Raw genomic sequence first — 25,950 nt, 5'->3', positions numbered from 1 at the left:
TTTTTTCCTTTTCTCTCCTTTCTCTTTCTCTCTTCATACCCTTCGTGCTTTCTTTTCTCTCCTTCTGTCTTTCTATTTCTCTTTGGACTTTCTTCCTCTCCCTTTCTTTTCCCCCTCTCTCATGACTTTTTATCTTTTGTTTCTTACGCTCTCTCCCTCTCCCTCTCTCTCTCCTTTCTTTCTTTGTCCTGCCCTCTCTCCTTTTCCCTCCCTCTTTCTCTTATTTCTATATCTCTCTTTCTCTTTCTCTTTAATCTTCTAGTCCGGCCCCCGACAGAATGTTTGTTCTATCGTGTGGCCCCCGAGTTAAAATGAGTTTGACACCCCTGCGCTACAGTATACTGTATACATTTTATCAATAGATGCCAGATTTGTGAGTGTGTGAGTGTGTGTGTGTGTGTGTGTGTGTGTGTGAATGGGTAAGTGTGAAATACATGGTAAAGCATATTGGGAGCTCTTCAGTGACTCGAAAAGCATTATGTAAATGCAGTCCATTTACCATTTCAATCAACACTTGAGGGATTTTATCGAGTTTACTAATACTAACATGACGACACACATGGGGAAGGGGTTTACGTTATTTCCATACAGAGGGTTGGGTAGGGTTACTTTAACTTGATTACTTTTGGATTACCCCAATACCAAATATGCTAATGAAAGACAAAAGAAACTCAATATGAATAAAATGATGACTCACAACACGTGGTAAGCTTTCTTTACTGGCTTTGATCTCTTTGATCTCCGGCAAAACGAACATCAAATGCGACAGAAACAAAATGAAAATAAATCCAAACAGCTTGCCAACATCATTTTTGCCGTTCCACGTGTTCCGTTACTCCCCAAGCCTGCACAAAATTTAGTCATTTTATTCATATTGAGTTTCTTTTGTCTTTTATTAGCATATTTGGTATTGAAGTAATCCAAAAGTTATCGAAAGTAATCCAGTTAAAGTAACCCTACCCAGCCCTGTCCATACAGAACCCTTACAGGAAATCTTATTTTAGCTCCTTCTTCATCCCTCGCTTTATGGTATCAGAAAAAGAGGAAGTACTATGTTGCAAGTGTGAAGAATTTTAGAAGAAACTTTGTCACAACTCTCGACTCGAGCGTCCCGAGCGGTAAGTTACTGTTTATTTGAATTAATTGACTGAGAAAAACAAAAGTTTTACATCCGCTTGCTTGTACCTGATGTTCTGCCAAAACGGCAATTACAGAATGCGTTCATCCATTTTATTGGGCTTGTCGTAAAACAAAATTAACTTTGAGGAAGTCAACGTTTGATGTGGGGTAACTTGAGTGTAAATGGGAAAAGAAAGATTTCTAAAGTATACAATGTCAAAGGGAAAGAGGCCCGATAGAAAGATTATCACCCAAGTAGTGTCGGTCGAAACTATGCATTGTTATCGTAAAAAGGGAAAAGATAAGATAAGGTTTTACCGATGTCTCGACTTGTGTTACAGCATGATATGAAAAGAAAGCAGTGAACACCTAGTTAAAAGATATACAGTAGAACCTCGGTTCTCGACCATAATCCGTTCCAGAACCTTGTTCGAAAACCGATTTGTTCGATCACCGAAATCATTTTTCCCATTAAAAATAATGTAAATCGTTTTAATCCGTTCCAACACCCTGAATGTTTACCTTGAAATGAAATTAAATGATCTGCATTTATATAGCGCTTTTCAAGTTAATGACTTCCCAAAGCGCTTTACAATGTGCTCCACATTTCCCAATAGCGGCCGTGATCTGTGCAGCCATGTAAGGCGCTAACCTGCTTATTGGGGGTATTGGGGGTTCAGTGTCTTACCCAAGGACACTTCGGCATGTAACACGGACAAGCCGGGATTCAAACTGGGCTCCCTTAATCCTAAAACCATCGCTCTACCTCCTGAGCTACTGCCGCCCCAATGTTTAACGTAAAGCTAACCCGGGCTAATCGTACCTTTGCGTCATCGTAATCTTCCGTACGAAAGATGACGCTGACATCTCATCTCATCTCATTAGCTGCACCGCTTATCCTCAGTAGGGTCGCGGGGGTACTGGAGCCCATCCCAGCAATCATCGGGCAGTGGGCAGGGGACACCCTGAACTGGTTGCCAGCCAATCGCAGGGCACACGGGGACAGACAACTCACTCGCCCATTCACACCTAGGGACAATTTGGACCGGCCAACTCACCTGAAATGCATGTTTTTGGAATGTGGGAGGAAACCGTAGTGCCCGGAGGAAACCCACGCAAGCACGGGGAGAACATACAAACTCCGCACAGGAAGTCTGGAGCTGGATTTGAACCCACACAGGAGGTTCCCATGACATGAACTGTGCCGCACATGCGCTAACCATTGCGCCGCCGTGCTGCATGACGCTAACATGAACATGTAAAAATAAAAAAAAGGATAAAGAAAAGAATTATGAATAGGATTTCATACCTTTGTGGTGGTCAGCAGAAGGCGCAGGTGGACAGCCGTTACTTGCTTATAGCACTCACTCCCTTAGCCACATCACTAGATTTCACAGCCTCCTTATTCTTTAGTATCGTACTGATCGTAGATTTAGCCATGCTGTATTCCCTAGCAAGATCAGACACTCGCCCACCTCCTTCATATTTTGCTATTATTTCTTTCTTAAATGCAATAGTTGTACACACTACTTTTCTTTTTTCACCGGTTGCAACTTTGCTGCTTGCACTGACTTTCTTCGGAGGCATAATAAGGGGCTAAAACACCCGTACGCCCCTCAGCATCGCACCCTAGCGTACGCACTCACGCATTACCGGCGTTCGAACTCCGATTTTTTGACCGAACAGCGAAGCAAGAATTTCTCAAAATCTTTGGTCGGACTCCGATTTGTTCGAGCTGAGAGACGTTCGAAAACCGAGGTTCCACTGTATATAGATATATAAATATAGATATAGATGTATATATATATCATATGGTTCGTCGGGGCACAAATGAGGACGGAACCCTGGACAGCTTTCTCCACTGTTGACAGTCAATGGCAAAGTTGGCCCCAGTCCATTCCTTAATGTTGTCGGGCCAGTTCTGTTTCGGTCTTCCTCTTCTCCTGCCCCCTTGGACTGTGCCCTGGAGAATCATCTTGGTCAATCCTGACGATCTTCTGACATGATCATACCACATAAGTTTCCGTCTGCGTACAGTTAACGACAGTTCTTCGTAATGTGTCTTCTGATGGTGTTGCGTACCGTTACGTCTGTCACATGGGCTATATATATGTCAGGTTCTGGACGGTTGCCATGGCGCCCAGCTGGTACCGCCCCTTGACACCGGCTGACTCGCATTTTCTGATTACTCCTGTGGGTCTTTTGAACCGCACAGGGCCAGATCGTTGTTGAAAACTTGTTCATACAGTACTTGTTGATACCTGTTGTGCTTGATGGACTGAGAGATTCCTGCAAGTTCTGATTAATTCTGGAAATGCCTAGTTTGGGGCAGCACGGCGGCGGAGTGGTTAGCGCGTGTGCGGCACAGTTCTAAGGTCTTGGGAACCTCCTGTGTGGGTTCAAATCCAGCTACCGGCCTTCCTGTGCGGAGTTTGTATGTTCTCCCCGTGCTTGCGTGTGTTTCCCCCGGGCACTCCGGTTTCCTCCCACATTCCAAAGACATGCATTTCAGGTGGATTGGCCGGTCCAAATTGTCCCTAGGTGTGAATGAGTGAGCGAGTGGTCTGTCTCTGTGTGCCCTGCGATTGGCATGCAACCAGTTCAGGGTGTCCCCTGCCCACTGCCCGGAGATGGCTAATAAGGATAAGCGGTACAGCTAATGAGATGAGATGAGAGATAGCTGATGCCTAAAAGTTTCCTCTAGCACCGTATCTCCACAGCCTGGATTTTCTTTTACAGTTCTGCTGTGAGGATCCATGTCTCGCAAGCATTGAGGAAGATGGAAATAACCAGCGCTTGCATGAGCCTGATCTTTGATTTTACTGCTATGTTCATGTCCCTCCAGCCAGGTTTAAGTCTGGCAAGTGCGGTTGTGGTTTGAGCTATCCTGGCCATGATTTGTGGTTCTGACTACTCTTCTGATATGAAAGCTCCAAGATATTTAAATTTGGTGACAGGTTCTAGCTCTATTTGGTTGATGGTGATGTTGTTTTGATACCTTCGGGATTGTTGGTCTTTACTTTAGTTTTTTCTGTGCTGATTTCTGTCCCGTACTGGATTGATGCTTTGCTCAGGCCATTGAGTATCATCAGCAAAACAGAGGTTGGTGACATTGTGTCCTCCAAGACTGACTGTACTTTCATGTTGCTCCAGGACATGATCCTCTCCTGGAAGATGTTGAATAAAGTTGGAGATATATTGCAACCCCGTCTCACACTGACTGTGGTTCGAAACCACACTGCGATGGTACCATTGATCAGTACCTCACTGTTGGCATTGGCAGACAGTTATTCAATTGTCTGTACTAGTGTCTGGTCCCTGTTGTAGTGAGGCAGTATTTAGTCAGGCAAGACTTCTGGCTGTCAAAGAGGTCTAACTTCTTCTGACGAGGTCTAACAACGCTCAACTCGTTACCTGTTTTGATGGCACCTTTTTAAACTCATTGTCGGTATAGAGGACACCCGTCCACAACCTTAGGCACAAAACAGCTTGCTAACTTTACATTGTGTACGTGCAAATTCTTTATTGGAAAACACAAGAAGGGAACTACACGTCTCATTGGTTTATATCAACACAGGAAATGAATCTGATTGGTTTATAAAGGAATAACATATTTAAATGCAGTGTATAATGTTGGATGCCAGATGTTGGCGAGTACAATGAATGAGCCATAAGGATAGCGCAACTTTGTAAACACAATGTGTCTCTGTGAGAAGAAAGTCATAACCATCTTGATTAACCAGCTAGCAGGCCTCATAGTGGCCTTCAAGTTGTGGCTTTTATCAGAGGCACGTTCCTTGGTGCCTGAGAACATATTTTCCTGACCTTGAAGGTGTTTGCGAAATAGAAAAACCACACACTTATTAAGCACTATATAAATATAAACGTATTGTCACGAACCAGGACAGGAAACAGGAATGGAGAACCCAATCGCGTAACGTACTCACAGTTTATTAGGGAGAGGAAGAATGCGCGTACACTCCATCCGGGGATCGATGGTCGCGGAAGTGGATTGAAATCCGAACAAAGAGTTGTCAAAATCAAACAGATCAGGCCAAAAATAAAACAGGATGAAACACAGGCAAATTCACAGAACTAGGCATTTCACACAGAGTTTAACAGGAATCTTAAAAAAATGCTCTGACAACTAACGGCTCAAAGGACCGCGTTTAAGTACCCCCAGTGAGCAATCTGTCAATGCGTTTCAGCCGGTGTCCATGGGCGGGGCCAATTGGGCGATGTGGCAACCGTGACAGAACCTGGCGCCACACGGCTGGGACCAATTGGGCGCCATGGAAACCGTGACACGTATAAAGATATAAGAGTACAAAAGGAAGAGTATAAAAGTATAACATAGTATAAAAGGCACATTTAGACCATAATTCCCTTACAATTCTGGTCCCCATTACCGCAAAAATCGAGGGATCTCTGTATATATATTTCCCAGGAATAAAAACTCCTCACTGAAGTGTTTTTTATTTTTGCAGGTCATGGAGCTTAATCACACTTGTGCTCCTGGAAATGGCACCACATGTGCCGTCCCAGACCCTCCCGTCGGTCTCGCTGTGGGCCTGACGCTGTTTTTCCTGACTTTATTAGCCATAGCTGTTACGATCCTGATCAAATTCTCGAAGATCAAGTGGAATATTCCTCTGTCGCGTCAGAGGAAAAGCCAAAAGAAAGACATGGCGCCAACCCCACAGTGGGACCATGAGTACACCAGTATGGTCCGAGCTCAGTCAACCGACAACACACCCATCTATGAAAACGTGACGGGGAAGAAAAGTGGGGTCGGACCTCGAAGCGGGTATGCTGTTCTCTCTTTTCGCAATTATGTAGATTCACCAAGCGTCACATGTGAAAGTGCAGTAAAGTGAACGGGATGGAAACAGAAGAAAATGATTGCATGTGATGTGATTTCCCCATTTGACTTCTGTTTGCATCTGAGATTCCCAGCAGCCTTTTTAGTCAAACAAAGCAGCTGATGACTCACTGCTGGACTTTAAGAACACCATTTAGGAAAGGAGACCTATTCAAGTCGTGAGACTTAAAAGGGAAGATGTAGTAGAAAAAAAGAAATCGGCATATTCCATTGACACAATATTAATCACGGTACTGTGTTAAGATTGGCAGGTGCTGATCTATTACTGCAAATATATAGAAGGGTTGGTCAAGAAGATGGATTGTATTTTATAACAAAAGAAGGTACCAAGTAGCAAATAAAAATGGGTTCAGTAAGCAAGGAAATTGTCAATATTACTGATGTGACTCAGCTGTGCCCGCTCCTTTGGCGCCAACTGCCGCCGGTTCTGACTGGCTCCCGATCAGTATTTGTACCCAGTCCTGTCTGTCCCCTTTTGTCAGTCTGTCTGCGAACCTCAGTAAACACTAGGCAAGCCTCTTTCAACCCTGACTCCCACCTGTCCGTTTTTTTGCTCCCGTCTGTCCCCGGCTTCGACCCGTTTTTTGATCCCGACCACGTCTGCTCTCCCGTCCCGGCTTTCGACCTCTTTTTGTCACCAACTATGTCTTCTCTCCTATTCTGGCTTCCGACCCCGACCATGTTTTTGCTCCCCTGTCCCGGCTACCGACCTGCTTTTTCTGTCCCTGACACCGGCATCGCTTGCCACGGAAGATCCACTTCCCCGTTCCGAGCACAATCTAATAATCAGAGCAACCTGCTTAGTGGGCACAACACTTTCTCTTTCTTCCAATAAAACTTGTGAGAAACGCAAGTGGGTCCTGTCTCCTGACCAAAATGTCCAACGCATAAACAAAATACAATGGGGTAAAGTAATGAAGAAACAGAAAACAAACAAACAAACCTGGCGGTGGAAGTGAAAATGACACAATGACCCGACCATGTGTAATGCTCAAAATGTCCTTTTAAAGGGTTCTGGATAATTGGGAACAGGTGTGTGTGATAATTGAACACACCTGTGCCCAGTTCAAACCCCAGTAGGGGCCCAATGGTGTTAGGAGGTGTGTCAGACTCTTACCTAACCTCCCCCTAAAGTACCAGATACCAGACGACTCAAAAAAAAACTACATTTTTCTTACGGTGGCTGCAGCATGGAAAGGGAATGGCAGAAAGTTCTTGAACCCTCGCTGCCGAGACTGGAAACCAGGGTGCAACCGAGGGGTTTCTCCTCACTGCCCTGAGAGGAACCGGGCGTGGCCAAGGGGGCTTTCTCCTTGATGCTAGGACAGGAAGCAGGCGCTACAGCGAGGGCTTCTCCTCGCTGCCAAGTCATGAACCAGGCGCGGCCTAGGGGCTTCTCCACGCCACCAAGACAGGATCCAAAAGTTGCTGCCGGGAATGGGATGTGGAAGCCTCCCCCTGGGTCTTTTGATAGTTCGGAGGGTGATAGCCCCTTGGGGGTAGGAAGTACTGTAAATTCCGGACTATAGAGCGCACCTGATTATAAGCCGCACCCACCACATTTTGAGAGGAAAACCGATTTCGTAGATACACAAACCGCACCTGTTTATAAGCCGCATGTGCCCACGTTAAAAAATTGTAACACAAACATTAAATTTATCCAGACCCGACTTCAAGTCGCGCGGTTGAAACTAAATGTCCTTCATTAAAGTACACAGTCCAAAAATCAGGTCTCACTCACCTTTACCCCACTTCCCGTCAGCCCGCGTTTGCTCCGCCTTCTTTTTTAATTCGCAAAACATATCAGAATAAGTGTCTCAAATGAAATGAAATGAAATTATCTGCATTTATATAGCGCTTTTCAAGTCAAGACTTCCGAAAGCGCTTACATTACAAAAATATAAAGGCGCAAATACATATTATACATAGGTTACACATATTTACAAAAAAAGACGGTACACCGAGAGAGTTTTCAAAGCTTTAATAATAATAATAATATAACTTTCATCCCAAACAGTCCCTGACAGGGCAGTTAATGGTAGCAACATGCTAGCAACACGCTCGCAACACAGTAAACGGGTTCGTTAAAAAAACATACCGTACTTGTAAAAATCATGGTAAACCGTCCTCATCTTCCTCCTTAGAACTGAAGCCATCAAAGTCGTCTTCCTCAGTGTCTGAAAGAAACTTTGTCATATAGACGTCGTCCCACGCTCCCATCCACTCCTGATTCTGTGCCCTCCTCTCCGACCGTCTTTTCGGAACCCGTTGGCGATGGTGGATTTTTTGGTGCTGCTCCACGCTGTCAGGATCCACTGGAAGACTTGCGAAAAAGTTGCCTTTCGCATGCGGCCAGTTTTAGTGAAAGATTTCTCGCCGCTAGTCAAGCCAAGAAGTTGCAGTCTTCCTCGGCGCATATTTTCCACCGGTCTAAATCTTACCTTTTGTACTCGAGCGCCGCTGGCGGCCGTTAGAAAAATGACATAAATTGGCCGCATCACTGAATAAGCCGCAGGGTTGAAAGTGTCGGGAAAAAGCAGCGGCTTATAGTCCGGAATTTACGGTAACTGGAAACTAGGGGAGCTTAAAACAAGGACTCAAAGCAACTAATAAACACTTCAAAAGAGTAACCAGAAACAAAAGACAAACATGACAAAAAACTAGAAAAAAACGACTGAAGCTGGAAACTGCAATGAGCAAAGGACTAAATAAATCCCCCAAAAAATTCAAACACACCTGACGTGGTGGTGCTCAGTTCAAACCCCAGGCAGGGCTCTCTGGTGGTAGAAGGTGTGTCAGACCCTAACAGTTTTGCTCTTTTGTTCTCTCCACAGGCCTTCAAGTGAACCTGCCGAGGATTTGTACTTGCAGTGCGATGCGCCCGATGATGCAATCTACAGCAACGATCCTGCGTGTAACCTCGCCATTCTCCCAGAATCCAGAGATGATGACGTTTATATTGTGCCAAATTCATAAGACGAGACAAACTTCATAGAATACTGTAAATTCCGGACTATAGAGCGCACCTGATTATAGGCCGCATCCACCACATTTTAAGAGGAAAACCGATTTCGTACCTACACAAGCCGCACCTGTATATAAGCCGCATGCGCCCACATTAAAAAATGTAACACAAACACAAAATTAACCCAACCCCGACTTTAAGTCCCGCGATTGAAACTATATGTCCTTCATTAAAGTACACAGTCCAAAAATCACAGCCGGCAAAATGAATGGAAAATGATACCGGTACTTAAGGTTTGATGCAGACCTGCAGAGTCCGGGTCCCGTTGAAAGTAATCCAAGGAAAAAAAAGTGTATATTTCCAAAGGTAAGGGTGGGAAAAATATATATCCACTAAATATATATCTCCTGATGGACAGACCTTTTCTTTTCATAAATCTAAGACACCGCGACGGTCCTCCTTTTAAATCCGGAATTTTCTTTTCGGTGGCGATTGTTTTTGCTTTCAGTCTGATCTGCACAGTCGAAAGACCTCGGCCATCTGCTCTCTGTGTGTTCACCCAGTCTTCTAGAAGGTCTTCCAGTTCGGGCCACCTAGTTTTATTACCTGGGAAAGCTTTTTTGCCGTTTCCAGCGTCTCACCATCGATTCGTTTATGCCAAGTTTACATGCAGTAGCTCTGTTTTCTTCTTTATCGGACTGCTCGAATGCTTTTAGCTTGAAAGCTGCGTCATGTGCCTTTCTTTTTGCATTTTGCATGATGAGGATATGTTTACGCTAATTTAATTCATGCACAAGCCAAGAAGTTGCAGTCTTCCTCGGCGCATATATTCCACCGGTCTAAATCTTACCTTTTGTACTCGAGCGCCGCTGGCGGCCGTTGGAAAAATTACATAAATTGGCCGCATCACTGAATAAGCCGCAGGGTTGAAAGTTTGGGAAAAATGTAGCGGCTTATAGTCCGGAATTTACGGTAAATATAAAACAAATATTTTTCACTTGTCTTTATAAAAAACATCACTTTAGGACATCACATTTTTTAGAAATATAGAAAAAGTGAAGCACTCTCCAAATGTTTGTGTTGCTGTACAAAAAAATGTTGCACCAGTTCCATTGGCAGCAAAAAAGCCCCACAGCATAATACTACCACCACCATGTTTGACGGTAGGCCTGGTGTACTTGGGGTTAAAGGGCTCCTCCAAACATATTGCTGGGCATTGTGACCAAATAGCTCGATTTTTGTTTCCGAATGTTTGTGTTGCTGTACAAAAAAATGTTGTTTTTGCGCAACAGTGCTTACATGTCACTTTTTGTACCTTTCCAACTCAATTCAACCCATGGAACTTTTTACTTTTCTTTTCCAACATTTGTGTCGCTCGGCATAGGTCAAGGCTACCGTAAAACGAGTGTCAAGGTCATTAAAAAGAGATACCGTAAAAGGTTATCAATCGACTGATTTCCCGTAGAGACACACCCGGACTTTCATAAACTAATTTGATGACAGCATAGCCAATGCCAACCTTTTGTTTTAGCGTTTATTATGAAATGTCCTTGGCGATCGTGTAACATTCAAGTGCAGCAGGTCAGTATGGAAATATGACAATAAAATAACATTGAAATAATGATGACAATGCAAAACATGTGTTGTATTACAGTACCTTCAACATTCAACATATAAAGTACAGTATAGCGGTAAAACCACTGTGTACAGATAGTGTAATGTAGTGCAGTGGTTAGCAATGTTCCCTCTAATTTTCCACGGGTCTGAGCTTTCACAACGCTTGAAACAACAGTGAGCAACAGCAATCCCAAGTGTGGCAACTAAGTCATTATCGAACATGTCCAAAACTTGACATCACGTTACATTTTGCCGAGTTTCCGGCAATGCAAAAAAATTATTTGAATGCAACACAAACTTTTTCTTCTTTTTCCCATTTTAATTTAATCCCTTTTAAAAAAAAATCTCATTTTTTTTTTCCTTGCTGTTACTTTTTTTCTTTTTGTTCTCTATTTTTTTTCCCTTTGTTTCTTTTCTTTTTTCTGGCTTCTTTTCTGAATTTTTCCTTCTTTTTTTCTCTTCCTTTTGATTCTTTTTTTTCTCAGCTTTTCAATACTTTTTCATTTTGGTATTTTTTTCTTTTTTGTTCTACCCCCCTTCCTTTAAGTCATTTTGTGCATAATTTTAAATAAGATTTGGTCATCTAGGGATGAAAGAAGCAAAAACCACCTAAAGAGCCGTTTGGGACCCGAAAGAGCCGATTCCTAGTGAGCCGAGCCGAAGAAGCCTGTTCTCGAAAAACTTTAAAAACTCACACATGCAGCTTAGAGGGAACATTGCGATGGATAGATTTTCTTGTGCGCTGAGAATGTGGAGGCAGTGCGCGATTTAGAGGGAACACTGGTGGTTAGCACATTTGCGTAACACGCGAAAGGGCTCCGGTTTGAGACCTGGTGGAAACATATGTTGGCCGGAGGAGGGATGGGTGCCTCCAAGCTGTACTTGCCCAAGACACACCACAGGAAATGGTGCCCCTAGTGGTTAAGGGATACAACCAACCAACCATACCAGAACCACAGTGACTCTTTGATTAGATAGTAGAATGCACAATAACCCTGAGACTGTTGCTCATAATAGAAAACACAATAAAGGACTTACAAACTAGCAGTAGTGTCCCATTTGTTATAAGTCTTTAAAATCCAGATGATGGAACAAAAACGATGGAGTACGTTTGGACAGACAATATGAAAATACTACCACAGATATTTGGTTACTCAGAAGCTCAAATATTTGCATTTGACAGTCTAATTTTTATCTACCGATTTTAAAACAACCACTGGTTGGCAGCCATACTGGTGTCACCCGTCTTAGATGTTACCAATGTACACTTGTGGTCAAAGGTTTACATACACTTGTGAAGAACATAATGTCATGGCTCTCTTGAGTTTCCAGTTATTTCTACAACTCCGATTTATCTCCAATAGAGTGATTGTAACAGATAGTTCTTTGTCACAAAACACATTCATGAGGTTTGGTGCTTTTATAACTTTATTATGGGTTAACAGAAAAAGTGATCGAATCTGCTGGGTCAAAAATATACATACAGTAACACGAATTAGCAATTTTGGTGACTTAGTAAGTTGTGCCAGTGAAATGAGCTTCATAGCATGGCCTCTTGACTTCTTGTGAGTGATTATACTGATGACTTCTCTGAGGCAATTTAAAAAGGGTTCATTGGATGCAAACGCCCACACACGCTACAATGGGAAAGTCAAAGGAGCTCAGCATGGATCTGAAAAAGCGAATCATTGACTTGAACGAGTCAGGAAAGTCACTTCGAGCCATTTCAAAGCAGCTGCTGGTCCCAAGAGCAACAGTGCAAACAATTGTAAGTATAAAGTGCATGGCACTGTTTTGTCACTGCCACGATCAGGAAGAAAACTCAAGCTATTACCGGCTACTGAGAGAAAATTGGTCAGGAGGGTGAAGATTCAACCGATAAATACCAAAAACCAGATATGGCAAGAATTAGAAGCTGCTGGAACACAGGCGTCACTTTCCACAGTCAAGCGTGTTTTGTATCTCCATGGACTGAGAGGCTGCCGTCCAAGAAGGTAGCCCTTGCTCCAAAAGCGGCACCTTTAGGCTGATCACATGGAAGAAGATAAGACCTTCTAGAGGAAAGTTCTGTGGTCAGATGAAACAAAAATCGAGGTATTTGGTCACAATGCCCAGCAATATGTTTGGAGGAGAAAAGGTGAGCCCTTTAACCCCATGTACACCAGGCCTACCGTCAAACACGGTGGTGGTAGTATCATGCTGTGGGGCTTTTTTGCTGCCAATGGAAGTGATGCTTCACAGAGAGTAAATGGAATAATGAAGAAAGAGGATTACCTTCAATTTCTTCAAGATAACCTAAAGTCATCAGCGCAGTTGGATGTTCCAACAGGACAATAACCCCAAACACACATCACAATTGGTAATGAAATGGCTAAATCAGGCTAGAATTAAGGATTTAGAATGGCCCCATTGAGAACTTGTGGAAAACGCTGAAAAACCAAGTCCATGTAGGAAAGCCGTCAAATTTAACTGAACTGCACCAAGGGACATGTTACCAGATATTAGTTTTGCTGTATGTATATTTCTGACCCAGCAGATTCGATCACTTTTTCTGTTAACCCATAATAAAGTCATAAAAGCACCAAACCTCATGAATATTTTTCGTGAAAAAGAACTATCTGTTCCAATCACTCTATTAGAGAAAAATCAGAGTTGTAGAAATAACTGGAAACTCAAGAGAGCCGCGACATTATGTTCTTCACAGGTATATGCAAACTTTTGACCACAACTGTAACTGTTGTTGATACTCGCTCATATAAATACTCAATTTTGTGTTGTATTTGTTTTGTTAGACACCTCAGACGATTTATAACATTTGTATCAAATTAAGAACATTGATTTCAGATACAGGAGGGTGTTTATGTCATGATTACCGATTTGAATCACCTGTGCCTCCTCATTTGGCGCCAGCCTCTGCGGGCTATCTGATTGGCTCGCTCTCCCTATTTAAACCCTGTCCTGTCAGTCTCCTGTTGTCAGTCCGTCTGCAAACCTCTGTTGATAAAGGCAAGCCTTTCTTGACCCTGACTCCCGCCTGTCCCGTTTTTGCTCTAGTTTTTCCACCTGCCCATTCCTGATCTCCCCGTCTGTCTCCGGCTACGACGTGTTTTTTGATCCCAAACACATCTGCTCTCCCGTCCTAGCTTACGACCCGTTTCTGACCCTAACTATGTTTTTGCTCTCCTGTCCCGGCTATCGACCTGTTTTTCCGTACCTGACACCGCCATCACCCGCTACGGAAGATCCAATTCCTTATTCGGAACACCATCTGATTGCGAGAGCGACTTGCTTCCTGTGTCTAGCGAGCACCGGATAGCGGGCGCCGCCCTTCCTCTCTATATCTCAATAAACTTGTGAGAAACGTGACGCGATTGGGTCTACCCTTTGTTTTGGACAATTGATTACAGAAAGGATGAAAAACGTATTTCAAGGCAATGCTGTGTTTATTAATCAGCTTTTCTGGTAATGTACTTTACATTTTTCATGATTATTTCATGCTATTAAATAAAATCCTGAACCCCTTTTTCTAGAATTGCAATGTAATATGCAATGGATTGAACGGGTGGATTAAGTATATATATATATATATATATGTATATGTGTGTCAACTTAAAATGAAAATCATTTTTCAGGGCGATATCAATACTAATACGCAACCCTTGATACTGATATTGTCATGTCTGGCGCAGTTGCCATGGCGCCCAGTTGGCCCCGCCCATGAACACCGGCTGAGACGTATTTGACTGATTGCTTCTTAGAGTACTTAAACGCGTTCCTTTGAACTTTGCTTTGCTGGAACGTTTGTCACAGTTCTGTGAAACGTCTGTGAGACTTATGTGAGACTTCTGTTAAATCCCGTCAAAGTTCTGTGAATCTGCCCGTATTTGATCCTGTTTTGTTTTTGGTCTGATCCTGTTTTTTTTTTGGACATTCTTTTCTTTTGAGTGTATTTCTGATCCACTCCTGCGACCATCGATTCCCGTATCGATTGTGCGCCCTCCTCCTCTTCCCCCAATAAATTTTGAGTTCGTCCCCGAGAATGGGTCCTTATTTCCTGTTTGCCGCTCCGCTCCATGACAGATATCATTGTTAAATAAAATGATTCCTATTTAAATGGTGACTTATCCAAAAATTGCTCCAAATGTATACATTTTAATTTTTAGTAGAAAGGGAAAGGTAAATATTGGATTTGACTTTTATTGGAAGTATTGCTACTAGGAATTCTGGATACCATTTTTTTCAGCCTGATACTGGTGCTCAACAACTGAATAGTCATTGATCCCTATACTGGTGCTAATACCAATAGTACCGTATTTTCCGCACTATAAAGCGCACCCCGAAAAAATCGTTTTTGGTCCTATTTTTGACATACATAAGACGCACCGGATTATAAGGCGCTACAATGGGAACGTTGACAAAACAGTCAGATAGTTCAGTCCAACTTTTTACCCCCTTAACATTCCCAAAGCTTGCAAAGACGCAAATACGTGTCAAGAACACGTGCGGATGCGGTGTCCGTACGATGTCACTCAAATGCATCAGTCCATCATTCGGAAGGTCTTGGGATTCAAGAAATGCCACCCATTCCTTAGTTTCTATTTTCTTTTTCGCTCGCAACTTTACTGTGCATATGACAATAAACACTTGGAATTGAGTTGAATTTAAAAATAGACACTCCATTCCATCCATTATCTGCACTGCTTATCACAGAAACATCGAGTTCAGTCTGAAACAAGATACAGGGACAATATAAAACCCGGAGTAGCTCACCGAAGTCGTTGTGTTCATAATAATGTCTAGCCAATGTCCTCTTATATCCGTGAGTGCAGTAAATCCAGGAGAATAACATATTTACAAATACAGAATAGAAAAAAATGCTTTCTGTGTGCCGTCAGCCACGTGCTATACGCATTCATCTTTTTCGGCCAATTGCAGGCTTTGTTTTGCCGTTGAAGCCAATGGCAGCCTGTAAATGATAAAAAGGATCCGCCTCTTGACCTCCGAATAACTTTAGCCAATAGTGATCGATTCAACTGATGATTGACACATCTTTTTCGGCCAATTGCAGCCTTTGTTTTGCTGTTTAAGCCAATGCCAACCTGTAAATGATAAAAAGGATCCGCCCCTTGACCTCCGAATAACTTTAGCCAATAGTGATCGATTCAAATGATGATTGACACATTGGTTAGCCAATGAAACGCCGGTAAATAAATCCCAGCATACACCGCGTACTACTTGGCGTTCGGGGGAAAATCTAGTCGGCGGCTGCAAGTTAGTTGGAAAACTTAATGTTGATCCATAAATAAGGCGCACTGTATTATAAGGCGCATGGTCAGCTTTTGAAAAAAATAAAGGCTTTTAAGTGTGCCTTATAGTGCGGAAAATACGGTATATAATTCCATTCCCTTTGCAAAAAAATGGCTGATATATTTAAACAATCACACTTAAATACATCATCATCTTTTCCTGAGTATTGCATTTCATGGATGGCAATTCTTCTGATTTCATTTGTATACTCAACAATTTAATAATCATTGATACCGCTTCAAGATATCAATACCAATATGTTATAAATCGTTACCTTAGCAAAGAAAATTGGCGGACGTTTTTAAAGAATCACTTTAAAATCTGACATAAAATTGTAATTAATGGCGTTTTTTTCGATAATTTTAGCCACTAGAGAACAACCTTTACCGGTATCAGGCACCTTGCTGGGGACCAATACCTTGAAAATGTATTTTCTTTACTATTGCATTTCATAGATGGCATTTAGTCTTCTAATTTTAGCCTTTGGAGGTCAATTTATATAGGTAATGGCCTTAAAAAGGATTGGAATCAGTACAAATATCAATACCGAGGTGTGCACTGATACAGTTAGCATGGTATCGACACTCTATTGTCCCAAACTGGAATGATCAAGCCTAATACTGAAAAACAAAGCTGAAAATATAGAGTTGACATTCTTTTACTGATCTGGTCCGCCTGCGAACAGAAAGCCGAGATCCGGCACCAGAACCAGCATGAGTTTGTCATCCTTGCCTTAGAGGCTTGCATTAGAATCAATAACTTAAGGGTGTCATGATTACCGATGTGAATCACCTATGCCCGCTCCTTTGGCGCCAACTGTCTCGGACTCTGATTGGCTCCCTGTTCCTATTTAAACCCACTGCTGTCCCCTTTTGTCAGTCCGTCTGCGAACCTCAGTTTGCACTAGGTAAGCCTTTTTCGACCCTGACTACCACTTGTTTTTGCTCCTGTCTGTCCCCCGGCTTTGACCCGTTTTGATCCTGACCACGTCTACTCTCCTTTCCTGGCTTACGATCTCGCTGCCGACCACCTTTTTGCTCTCCCGTCCCGGCTACTGACCCGTTTTTACGTTCCCGACACCGCCATCGCTCGCCATGGAAGATCCAGCAATCACCGGATCGTCGGTGCAACCCTTTCTCTTTCCTACAATAAAACGCAACGCAAGTGGGTCCTGTCTCTATCTGTCTATCGGTATTGATATCAATCACTGGTATTGGTACTTACTCAGCTGAACTGAAGAAATTTTGCTTTCATCATTCACCCATTTTAACGGAAAATGTGCTTCTCTTTTCAACAGTTTTCAAAGCATGCCATATAAATGTCTTTGCTGACAATTTCTTATAAAACGCTGTAACAACAGCAATAGCACAATTGATATATAAACATCCATAAATTATTCATTCAGAAAGAGGGAAATTATAACTTAAGGGGCTGTCGTGAATTCATAATCCCAAAGGTGAGAACCACCAGGAAAAGTATGTGTGTGTCTGAGTCAGGTTCTGCACGGTTGCCATGGCGCCCAGCTGGCACCGCCCCTTGACACCGGCTGACTCGCATTTTCTGATTACTTCTGTGGGTACCTAAACGCGCTCTTTTGAACTGCGCTTTGCCTGATCGTTGTTGAAAAGTTGTTTATGCTTGGATATGCTTGTTGGACTTTGTTGCACTTCAGTGTAACATTCTGAGAGATTCCTGCAAGTTCTGTTTAATTCTGGAAATGCCTAGTTTGTAGTTTTGCCCGTGTTTGACCCGTTTTCACTTGTTCAGGTTTCCTCCCACACTCCAAAGACATGCAATTCAGGTGGATTGGCAGGTCCAAATTTTCCCTAGGTGTCATGTCCTGCACGGTCGTCATGGCACCCACCTGGTCCCGCCCCTTGACACCGGCTGAGACACATTGACTTGATTGCGTGTGGGATTCTTAAGCGCTCCCTTTGGGACAGCCCGTGGCCAGACCATTGTTTAACTATGAGGAAAACCTGTTCATGCCTGTTTGTTCTGAGTAAATGCCTTGTTTGTAATTTTGATTGCCTTTAAGCCTGTTTTGTTTTGTCTTTGTCCCTGTGTGTCGGACAACTTTTATTTTCCAAATAAAGTGACGGATCGTCTACGCTTTTGAGTTCACACTTCCTGCTTCCTGGACCGTTTCGTGACACTAGGTGTGAATGAGCGAGCGAGTTGTCTGTCCCTGTGTGCCCTGCGATTGGCTGGCAACCAGTTCAGGGTGTCCCCTGCCCACTGCCCGATGATTGCTGGGATGGGCTCCAGCACCCCCGCGACCCTACTGAGGATAAGCGGTGCAGCTAATGAGATGAGATAAAGTTTTCATTCATTCATTCATATATTATAACACAATAAATAAACTTTCAATAAATAAAACAGTAAACAGAAAAGTCCAGCCAGACCGTCCTCAGGCGCAATGACATTTGGTGACTATCATGTCACTGAAAGGCGTCAGCTTCATTTTTCCCCGACCGTCGTAGTACATGAGGACCATGGGCTCGTAGGCGGCAGGTACACAACACGGCCGAGGCGATCCCCCCTTCATGATTTGGTTCAAGCGCGATTTGACCTGCGTGTGGATGCTAGCCGGCTTATAGTTATGCGGGCAGGTCCCGTCGCACAAGTGCATGGTGTACTCGGTAGGGGCCACGATCCAGTCGCTCCAGCCGATGTCTTTGAACGATACTTTGACCGATTTGCGGCAGCACCAGCCTTGCTCGTTGCAATCGTCTTCTCGGTTGGAGCGGCGGAGCCTTCTGTCGGTTGGCGTTTGGGTAGGAATGAAATCCAACTCCAGAGAGATGAACGGCTGGCTTTCACCCAACGCTAAATTTATATCCACCACCAGAGATGCGTCGTTGTCTGTTCTTATCCATCTTGCGGCTTTATCAATGATGTCCATCGTCACGTTTTGCATGTTCGTGGCATCAACAAGAGGGTCTTTTCTAGTCCATCCCGTGGCATTGAACAACTTCATGCGCTTTATCTGAACCTCCCGCCTTATGTCGGACTGCAATTGGGTCCGCCTGGAAACGGTTAGATCCGCTCGGGTCAGGAAGGCCTCGCGGTGAATGTTTGGGTTTTTGGGAAAAACAGCTCTGTATCGTTGCGTTTGGTGACCAGACAGCAACCCTAAAAAAGAGCAGGGGATTAAAAAAAACACTAAAAATAAAAATTAAGCATGTTCCATACCTGTCAACCTGTAAGTTTTTGCCGTACAAAGTACTTTTATTACGCAAGACGTTTACAACGTACAAGAAAATCTGTAAAAAAACGCAAATTTGTCAATTATGGGTACCATCCGATATACACCGACTATCACGAAACGGCAAATCAATCAAGTCAAACGAGTTCGAGTTGTGTAGTGAAAGGAAGTCCGTCTCTTTTTAGAGAACCGGCTTTTTCGGCTCAACTCATTAAAGAGAACCGTCTCTCAAACGGCTCACTTGCTTTGATGCATTATGTTACGAATTATTATGTTGTATAAAGAAGTTAAGAAAAAAAAGAAGTATAAAAGGAGAAAATGAAAAAAGTATATAATAATTTAATGCAGAAAATGAATGAATAATTGTAATAAGAAAATGTATTATTCTACTTAATTGAATTTGCATGTATTTTTTCCTTCTACAGTGAACGTCCAAGCTACTTAATTTTTGATTTTTTTTTATAATAAACCTCATTCATGTCAAACAACTCAGTATCCACAACAAAATGTTGATTAAAAAAATATGTATGATATAACGAAACACATGTACAATATAACATGTTTAACTACATAAATAAACGTGTTTGAAAAAAAAAAATGTCGTAAGTGTCATGTCCTGCACGGTCAACATGGCACCCAGCTGGTCCCGCCCCTGTACACCGGCTGAGACAGATTGACTTGATTGCGTGTGGGATACTTAGGCGCTCCTCTTGGGAGTGCCCGTTGCCAGACCATTGCTTAACTTGAGGAAAGACCTGTTCATGCCCGTTTGTTCTGAGTAAATGCCTAGTTTGTGATTTTGATTGCCTTTAAGCCTGTTTTGTGAGTATTACCTAGTTTGAATCTTTGATTGCCTTTAAGCCTGTTTTGTTTTGTCTTTGGTCCCTGCGTGTTGGACAACTTTTATTTTCTAAATTAAAGTGACAGATCGTACACGCAAAATGAGTTCACACTTCCTGCCTCCCGGTCCGTTCCCTGACAGTAAGATTATTTTGTATTTTGTAAGGGAAAATACGTCAGTTTGTAAGGGCATGGAGGTTGACATGTATGATGTTCTAAAGTCCCCAAAATTTGAAAGCATTCAGAAGTAGTGTCAAAATCAAACAGACGAAGGCGCCAAACAAAAAATGAAGCTACAATCCTGGTGAACCTAATTAAACTCGGGTGCTGATGGGAGCCTGATGAATATTTCTGTAGCCCGCCATGTTACGGACCAGGAACAGAGACGTGACCCAATTGCGTTTGTTTTACTCAGCTTTATTTTGAAGGAGTAAAGGGCTTGCACCCACGATCCGGTGATCGTCAATAACGGGTAGCAGATCGCCGGGAACGCGGAAGTGGCACTTCCGTGTGGATCGAAGGCAATGTCGAGACCGAGATGAAACAGGTCGATGGCCGGGACGGAGGAGCAAAAACGTAAACGGGTTCAGAAAAGAAATCGGCAACGGGAATCTGACGGAAAACAGGGCAGGATAGAGTCAGGAGTCAAAAGAGCTTGCCTTGCGTGTAGCTAAGGTTCACAGACGATCTGACGCATGTTGACAGAAAGGCGGGGGTTTAATAAAGAGGTCACCAGCCAATCAGGGTCCACGGCTGTTGGCGCCAACGGAGTAGACTCAGGTGGCCCCGCATTAGTAATTATGACACACCAGACGGGGAATCCTTAAGTTCCTAGTGTACACGCTGTCTCCTTGGGCCATAGATGGTCCTCCTACATCACATGTGTCAAACTCCCGGCCCGCTGGCCACTTTCGGCCCGCCATTTAATCATATCCGGCCCGCAAGACCATTTTACATTGTTATTAATGGCCCGTCAATATGTACAACGCCGTCTCAACCCTGGACATCATATTCTGACGTTTTAGTCACTGTACCTATTCCTTCATATATGACGTATACTATATACCAGGGGTCGGGAACCTATGGTTCGCGTGCCAGATATGGCTCTTTCTACGAGTACCTATGGCTCAGAGACAAATTGAATTGCATGCAAATTTTCTCCATCTCGTTCAAAACTTGAGGCATTGGTCTTGTTCAGATGCACGCAAAGCCAAACCAAAACTGAATTATGTAGCAGTACTTTTCAGGATATATAGTGCACGTTTTTCACTACAATTTACAGTCAAGGTTTCACACCAAAAAAAAATCGTTTTGGCTGTACAACGCTAAAGAATCCTTTATATAAAAGCTCACTATATAATCTGTGTTCAGTGTTCAGATACCTTTTGATGAATCCACGGAACAAATACGCCAAAACACCGGAAGAGAACCTAAAGTTATTTGATTGGGTGAGTGGGAGGGATGGGTGGAGCTATGCAAAAAGTGCAAGCACTCCCTCCCGTCTCTCGCCCTACTCCGTCTGCGCCAAAGGTAAGCACATCAGGCTCCCTGTTCTCAGTATGTTGTGACGTTTTTACAAAATAATTTGTGTAGCATTTACATATTTCTACTTTTGACAGGAGATATATTAAGGAGAGCAAAATATTTTGGGATATTTACGTTTTTTTAATATATACATTGACATAGGAGCAAAGGAATTTGAATGTTATTTTAATGTTAAGTTGTTTAAGTTAAGTTCTAAGTTGTATAATTTAACAAGATATTTTTATTTACAGCAAAATAATAAATACTGTATAAGTGATTTAAGGTTTAAATTTAATATTCTTGTCTGTTTTTATTCATATTTATGTTCCAAAAACATTCAGTTTGAGTGTGTTCAATAAATCTTTATCCTGGTTAGCCTGGTGTTTTGAATTTTGGCCCCTTGTGCAATTGAGTTTGACATCCCTGTCCTAGATACATGCCAGTATGCGGCCAAAGAAAGGACTTACATCGGACGAGGTTAAGGACCTTAAAGCCGCCATTGACTCATGTGCGGGATTGTGGCAACAGTAAGAGCGCAACAGGAGTTGCTTCTGGGGCCTCTGGAGGAGGTAAAACCTTTCCGCCTCCAGAACGCCGAGAAACACATGAGGATCAGGGAGCTGGAGCCGCGGTTTGACAAGCTCGCGCAATATACTTGAGCGAACGATATAATTATCACCTGTATTAACATCAAGCTGCGTTTGTATACGTCTGGGAGTCCCGCGAGGAAGAAACCCGCTTGGTGGACCAGCAGGTCGTGTCATTGAAATAGACCCAGAGCACATCGAGGCTTGTTACCGGCTACCCAGGAGGAAGGAAAGACCACCAGTAGTTATCATTAGATTAACCAACCGTAAAAACAAAGTTGCACTATTAAAACAAGGACATAAACTGAAAGGCACTGGCATTTCTTCAATTAGGTTTTAGATGAGGGGATGGTGTTGTAATAGCAGGGTTGGGTAGGGTTAGTTTAATTTGATTACTTTCAATAACTTTTGGATTACTCCAATATCAAATATGCTAATAAAAGACAAAATGAACTAAATATAATTAAAATGATGACTCACAACACGCGGTAAGCTTTCTCTCCTGGCTTTAATCTTGTTGATCTCCGGCAAAACGAACATAAAATGCGACAGAAACAAAATGAAAATAAATCCAAACAGTTTGCCAACATCATTTTTGCCGTTCCATGTACTCCGTTACTCCCCAAGCCTGCACAAAATTTTGTAATTTTATTCATATTTAGTTTATTTTGTCTTTTGTTAGCATATTTGGTATTGGAGTAATACAAAAGTAATTGTTAAAGTTAAAGTAACCCTACCCAACCCTGTCTAATAGTCTGTAGTTTGCAATAATCTGTGGTCTGTGCAGCCCTTTGAGACTCCTTGTGATTGACGGCTATGCAAATAAACATGACTTGACTCAACTTCAACCAGTATCTAAAACTCATGTCAAAAAGTTAGCGAACACCAGGGCAGACAACTCTGAAAAGTTGCCTGCCCAGCCATAAGTTGCCTACCCCATTTTTCACAACTTGAACCACAATAAGCAAAAAACCCGTTGTTGCAAAGTATTAAGGATTGCTAATCAGAATATATAACAGAACAACACTTTAAAATTAAGTTTGTTATATATCTACTTATAACATTCATTGCATGGATATAACATTTTATTTTATTTTTTTATTTATTTATTTTTATTTATTTTTATTTATTTATCTGCAACCTCGGTGGAAATGTTTAAATCTAGGCTTAAAACTCACTTCTACTCTATAGCATACGAGTAACCTAATCTTATATGTAATTACTTGTGAAGCCCTTAGAGACTAATTGTGATTAAGGGCTATACAAATGAAAATGACTTGACTTGACTTGACTTATAAGTTCGTGCATTTGCATATCGTTTTCCAAAGTAGACGCACAGAGAACACAAGAAAAAATGATAAGTGGTTAGGAAACAAGCCAAATCCTCAGCCCCAGAATAACTATTCAAAAGAAGCTAACAAAATTGATGACGCTACAAAACGTAAACGTACATCCAAAGCATCGTGGAAGGAGGAGTTCACGTGGATTGTAGCCGACGACGCAACGCAAACATTGCATGAATGAAGATGAGTAAATACAGGTACATACTGATGGTAGATGGAAAACAGCAATGTCATATACATGCAATGAATCGTATAAGTAGTGTTATAAATTAAATATATCAAAATGTACCATTTACCAAATTGTTCGAATTAGTTATCTGACTCCATTGACCAAACACAACCTGCATTTTCCTAACAATGCACGCTCGTTTCTTGATGTGAAAAGACAAGAGACCGGCATTTCCACACGGGGGTAGATTTAATTTCTTAAATAATTTAACTAAGTGAACTCCATCGAATTGATGGCTGAATTAGCCGAATTAGTGTCGCTCGAGTCTCTGTCAAGCCTCCTCTCTCGATCTTCTGCCTTCACCTCCTCCCATGAGCAGCCAATGAAAGTTCCCACATGGGATCCACCCCCTCGCCTCGATGTCTGGAGAAACTCAAAACAACACCGAGCGTTTATCAAAACAATACCTGACGTCCTTCCTCAGAGTCCTGTTGTCAAAATTCCCCAGCCAAAACATTCCGAATTTATAACAGCGTGACCTAAAGCCCACTCAGTGAAAATCTTCATTGCACTCGATAAATGTAACTTGTATTTAATCGTATAAAATCCTTTATAGTAAAAGGTATAAAATCCTTCAGTAGATTTCCGATCACATTACGCCGATTTTGGCTAACCTGCATTGGCTCCCTGTTAGCCTAAGTTGATATTTCAAGGTTCTCTTGGTATTATACAAAATCGTAAATGGACTTGCTCCCTCATATCTTTCAGAGTTAATATCCCCCTATGTTCCGAAGCCTTCGTTCTGAAAGCGCTGGCCTACTGGTGATCTCAAGAGCCAAGAAGTGTTCCGCAGGTTCGAGAGCGTTCGCTATCCGGGCACCGGTGCTGTGGAATGCTCTTCCCCCTGAGATCCGATCTGCAACCTCAGTGGAAAGGTTTAAATCTAAGCTTAAAACACACTTCTACTCTATAGCATATGAATAACCTATATTTTTCTTGGACAATATCTCTGTATTATTTGTAATTGCAATATCCTTTGCTGTCTGGTAATCGTGAAAGGGGGATGCTACGTGTGCGGTCCCTTCTCAAGGTTTCTTCATTTTCCTCATGTTGAGGTTTTTGTGTTTTTCCTTGCCCTCATGTTGGTTTCAGATCAGGGGATGGTGTCATAATAGTCTGAAATCGTAGTCTGTGCAATAACCTGTGCAGCCCTTTGAGAATTTTTGTGATTAAGGGCTATACAAATAAAAAGGGGCAGGCAACTTTATGGCTGGGCAGGCAACAGTTGTTGCAACAGTTGTCCTGGTGTCCGCTAACTTTTCGTCATGAGTTTCTGAAAGGACTGTGAAATAGTTCAAGAAGATTTTCTTAAGCAGCAGAATACACACACAACAAAACATTGCACAATATCGCTAATGTGTGCTTTGTCCAACTTCTTACGGTTAAACTCACATGAGAAGACTCCACGAACAATCTCCGCATCGAACATTCCTTCTACTCCCACTCACACGTTCCTTTCACCCAGGTGCGCCATTCACGGGTCCTCATGTCCCTACACGGAGCTCACCTGTCGCTGGAAAAAGCACCATCGACACCCTCGCTCCCGTCGCTTGGCTGGAATTCCCGCTCACCTCCTTCACTTTCTCCCAATATAACCCATACATCCTCCTCAACTCCTTCTGGGACGCCTTTCGGGTCATCTCGGGTTCCTGGTGCATGCCGAGGGAACTCAGGATCCCCATCTTGACCGCCTCCACGAGTTGGACCTTCTGGTCTTCCACGTTAAACCTCGGTTCCCGGGCTTGTCGAGGCCTCTTCTCTTCTGAGTTGTAAACAAAGAGCAGGAGTAGCAAGGTGGAGAGGGGTGGGCATGATCGGAGCATGGCGGATTCGGTCTGCTCTTGTCTGGATGAGTTCTATCCAGGTTGTTAATGGAATTCTTGACATGCTTTCATTTATAGCGCTCGCACGTATGCCACACCCCTTGCTTAGTCAGGTGAGCTGCGATGGGCTTAGTCAGTGTGACACGCTGTTTTCCGGGACAGGAATGCGTTTAATGACCTCCTGTGAAGTTTGAAAACAAACTTGAGATAAATTGTTTAAAACCATTTTAAGGGCAATTACAAACTGCGTGGGAATGGCGCTGGAATGTGTCTTTTAAAAAGCCAGATTAGGACACGCTGCAAAATGTATTTTGTTCCTTCGGGCAATGTTTTACGGGCACTGGCTGACATGATAATCACAAAAAATGACTATCTTCTCTACATGCAAAAGAGTTGCCTTCTACTAACGCCCAGAGGGGAGAAAAGTGGAAGGAGAAAATGAAGTACATGTCCAAGAAGACAAAAAAGATAAATCAGAAGAAGGTAGCAGAGGAGTGGAAGAAGAG

At 42.7% G+C, this 25,950-nt stretch overlaps 2 protein-coding genes across 2 annotated transcripts; one reads left to right on the top strand and one right to left on the bottom strand.

Moving 5' to 3' along the window:
* Window positions 1-1,083: 1,083 nt before the first annotated feature.
* LOC148376574 (uncharacterized) lies at window positions 1,084-10,920 on the top strand. The gene is made up of 3 exons (XM_088320102.1): window positions 1,084-1,118; window positions 5,607-5,926; window positions 8,836-10,920. Exons 2-3 carry the CDS (start codon window positions 5,610-5,612, stop codon window positions 8,975-8,977), a joined length of 459 nt encoding a protein of 152 aa, XP_088176228.1. The 5' UTR covers window positions 1,084-1,118; window positions 5,607-5,609; the 3' UTR covers window positions 8,978-10,920.
* A 7,207-nt stretch (window positions 10,921-18,127) lies between these two features.
* Window positions 18,128-25,489, bottom strand: gdf15 (Growth differentiation factor-15). The gene is made up of 2 exons (XM_088320088.1): window positions 25,129-25,489; window positions 18,128-19,025 (listed from the first exon to the last, which is right to left on the bottom strand). Exons 1-2 carry the CDS (start codon window positions 25,442-25,444, stop codon window positions 18,301-18,303), a joined length of 1,041 nt encoding a protein of 346 aa, XP_088176214.1. The 5' UTR covers window positions 25,445-25,489; the 3' UTR covers window positions 18,128-18,300.
* Between the last annotated feature and the right edge of the window lie 461 nt (window positions 25,490-25,950).

Source organism: Urocampus carinirostris, chromosome 1 (assembly GCF_059441175.1).
Source record: "Urocampus carinirostris isolate Australia breed hairy pipefish chromosome 1, RoL_Ucar_1.0, whole genome shotgun sequence".
In the NCBI taxonomy this organism is placed as follows: domain Eukaryota; kingdom Metazoa; phylum Chordata; class Actinopteri; order Syngnathiformes; family Syngnathidae; genus Urocampus; species Urocampus carinirostris.
Note: the sequence above shows the minus strand (reverse complement) of the source record. Positions and strands in the feature narration are given on the sequence as shown.